The 2,546-nt window shown below is 32.3% G+C and overlaps 1 protein-coding gene across 1 annotated transcript; it reads left to right on the top strand.

Annotated features, from left to right (window-relative positions):
• The first annotated feature begins 635 nt into the window (after positions 1-635).
• On the top strand, positions 636-2,000 carry LOC126551134 (52 kDa repressor of the inhibitor of the protein kinase-like). The gene has a single exon (XM_050203905.1). It carries the CDS (start codon positions 636-638, stop codon positions 1,998-2,000), a length of 1,365 nt encoding a protein of 454 aa, XP_050059862.1.
• Positions 2,001-2,546: the final 546 nt, after the last annotated feature.

Raw genomic sequence — 2,546 nt, 5'->3', positions numbered from 1 at the left:
TGAAAAGGTAGAAGTGTTAGGTTTGTCAAATTTTGGCTTTAAATTTTCTAACGCCTGTTCTTCTTCTAACGCTGCCTTAATCATTTCTTCAAGACTACCTAATTTCATTGCCCTCAATACTGTTCTAATTTGAAAATAAAGTCCGCCTACAAAAATATTTTGCGCTTGCGTTATCAATACCTTAGAAATAGTTTTACTTTCCGTAGTAGATTTATCCTTTGTCATTTCGTTAATTAATTTATATAGAGCTAATTCTACCCTACCTGCATAGTCTTGGACTTTTTCGAATTTAGCCTGCGTAATTGAATTAAGTTGTTTTGATAAATATGTCTCCGAAAAATTGTTCCCAAAATTCGTTCTAAGGACTGTTATCAAATCTTTATAATTTGCTATTGTTTTATGTTGCGTAATACATAACGCTTTGCCGGATGAATTGCATAGTAACGCTTCTAACACGTCATTAACAATTGCATCCTCAATAATAAAAATAATAACAATAATAATAATCTAAAAAAATATAAAATTTTGTGTGATGAAACCACCGATTTAAGTACAGAAGAACAAATGACCGTTTGTATTCGATATGTTGATTTAACAAATTGTGTCATTCAAGAGGACTTTTTGGGTTTGTCAAAATGACTTCTACCACGGGAGTTTCAATCAAAAACGCTATTAAACAAAAGTTAGAAGAACTAGGGCTTAGCTTAGATAATCTCAGGGGTCAAGGCTATGATGGTGGATCAAACATGGCAGGCAAAAACAATGGTGTTCAGGCACTAATTTTAAACGAACAGCCATTAGCATTTTATACCCATTGTTTCAGTCATTCACTTAATTTATGTATAACTAAAGCGTGCGAAGTGTCTTCAATAAAGCATATGATGGGAGTTATTGGTGCTGTTGCATCTTTTTTCTCTGCTTCTGCAAAAAGAGCAGACAAATTAAAATCTGTTATAGAATCAGAAATTTCAAATACAGAATCCAACAAACAGAGAAAGACTAAACTTAAAACATTGTGCGAGACGCGTTGGGTTGAACGTCATGACTCCTTGATGACATTTAAAGAATTGTATGTTTTTATACTTAATGCACTTGAAGAACTACAACATGATTCAAACACTGAAACTTCAAGTAAAGCATTACTGTACTTAAATTCTATAACTAAAAGTGAATTTCTAGTGGCTATTGATGTTGCGGCGCTTTGCCTTGCTTATACATTACAACTTAGTGTTGCTTTACAATCTAAGCAACAAGACTTATCAAGAGCATTATCCGATGTCATGGTTATAAAAGGGGCATTACAGAGTCTTCGGGAAGATGCAGACAACCAGTTTAACATAGTTTTTAAAAACGTAATAGAATTAGGAGAAAAAATTAATATTGAAATACGCATGCCTCGAAAATGTAACAGACAAATAAATAGAATAAATATTGATTCTGAAAATGCTGAAATATATTTCAAACGATCAATATTTCTTCCTTTTCTTGATTATCTCATTCAATCAATGGATACACGGTTCGATAATAGACTATCTAGCATAATCCCTCTAGAAGGTTTGATTCCAAGTCATTTTGATGAGTATGACGAGAGAACTATTTTAGAAGCTGCCAAAATATACAGCAATGATTTATCTAATAATATGAACTCTACACTCAAAGCTGAATTATCATTATGGAGGCAACAATGGAAAACTAACAACATACCAAAGCCTGTCTCAGCTATTGAATCAATGTCCCACTGTACTAACCTTGTACCTAACATTAAATTATTGTTACAGTTGTTTGCAACCTTGCCTGTAACTTCTGCAACACCAGAAAGAACATTTTCCACCCTGTCAAGAATGAAAACATACTTGAGGTCAACAATGATGGAGAAAAGATTAAATGGCTTAGCTATGGCAAATATAAATAAAAAAGAACTTGTTAAGGAAGCAGATATCATTCAAGTTTTTGCTCAAAACGCCCCAAGAAGAATGCAGTTAAAAGATTGGAGCCTGTAGGCATAATAAATAAATAAAAATGTTTATACATGTATACAATTTAAAAAACAAAAGTAAATAAAAGAAATATGTTATTTGTATTTTTTGAATTTTTTTGTGAAAATTAGCCCCCCCCATACAAAATTCCTGGCTACGCCACTGCTCAATATGTTTAAAAACGAACTCGCATTTTTTTTCGAAAAAATTTAAATCTTGGGATGGTAATCCTGCAAATTCTGGCAGCATCCTAATCACGCTATCAAAACTTGCTCATTTTAATAAGTTCTATTTGTTCCGTTAAAACTCCTAAGTGTGCTAGGTAATTATTTCTTTGTTCACCTGCTTCGACCCTACTAGCTAAATTGAAAATCCACTCTAATTCTGTATCTATTTCTGACATAAATAAAATATTATATTACCATAAAAATTGCATGTTAAATTCTTTGACTCGATTGATGATTGAATTGGTGTAGAATGTAGATGTTGATTGCAGTTGAATTTTATTGTTGATTGAAGTTGACTTGACTGTTGATTGCGGTTGACTTGATTTTCTGAATGCAGTTGAAT

The sequence above is a fragment of the Aphis gossypii genome, chromosome 3 (assembly GCF_020184175.1).
Source record: "Aphis gossypii isolate Hap1 chromosome 3, ASM2018417v2, whole genome shotgun sequence".
Taxonomy (NCBI): Eukaryota; Metazoa; Arthropoda; class Insecta; order Hemiptera; family Aphididae; genus Aphis; species Aphis gossypii.
Note: the sequence above shows the minus strand (reverse complement) of the source record. Positions and strands in the feature narration are given on the sequence as shown.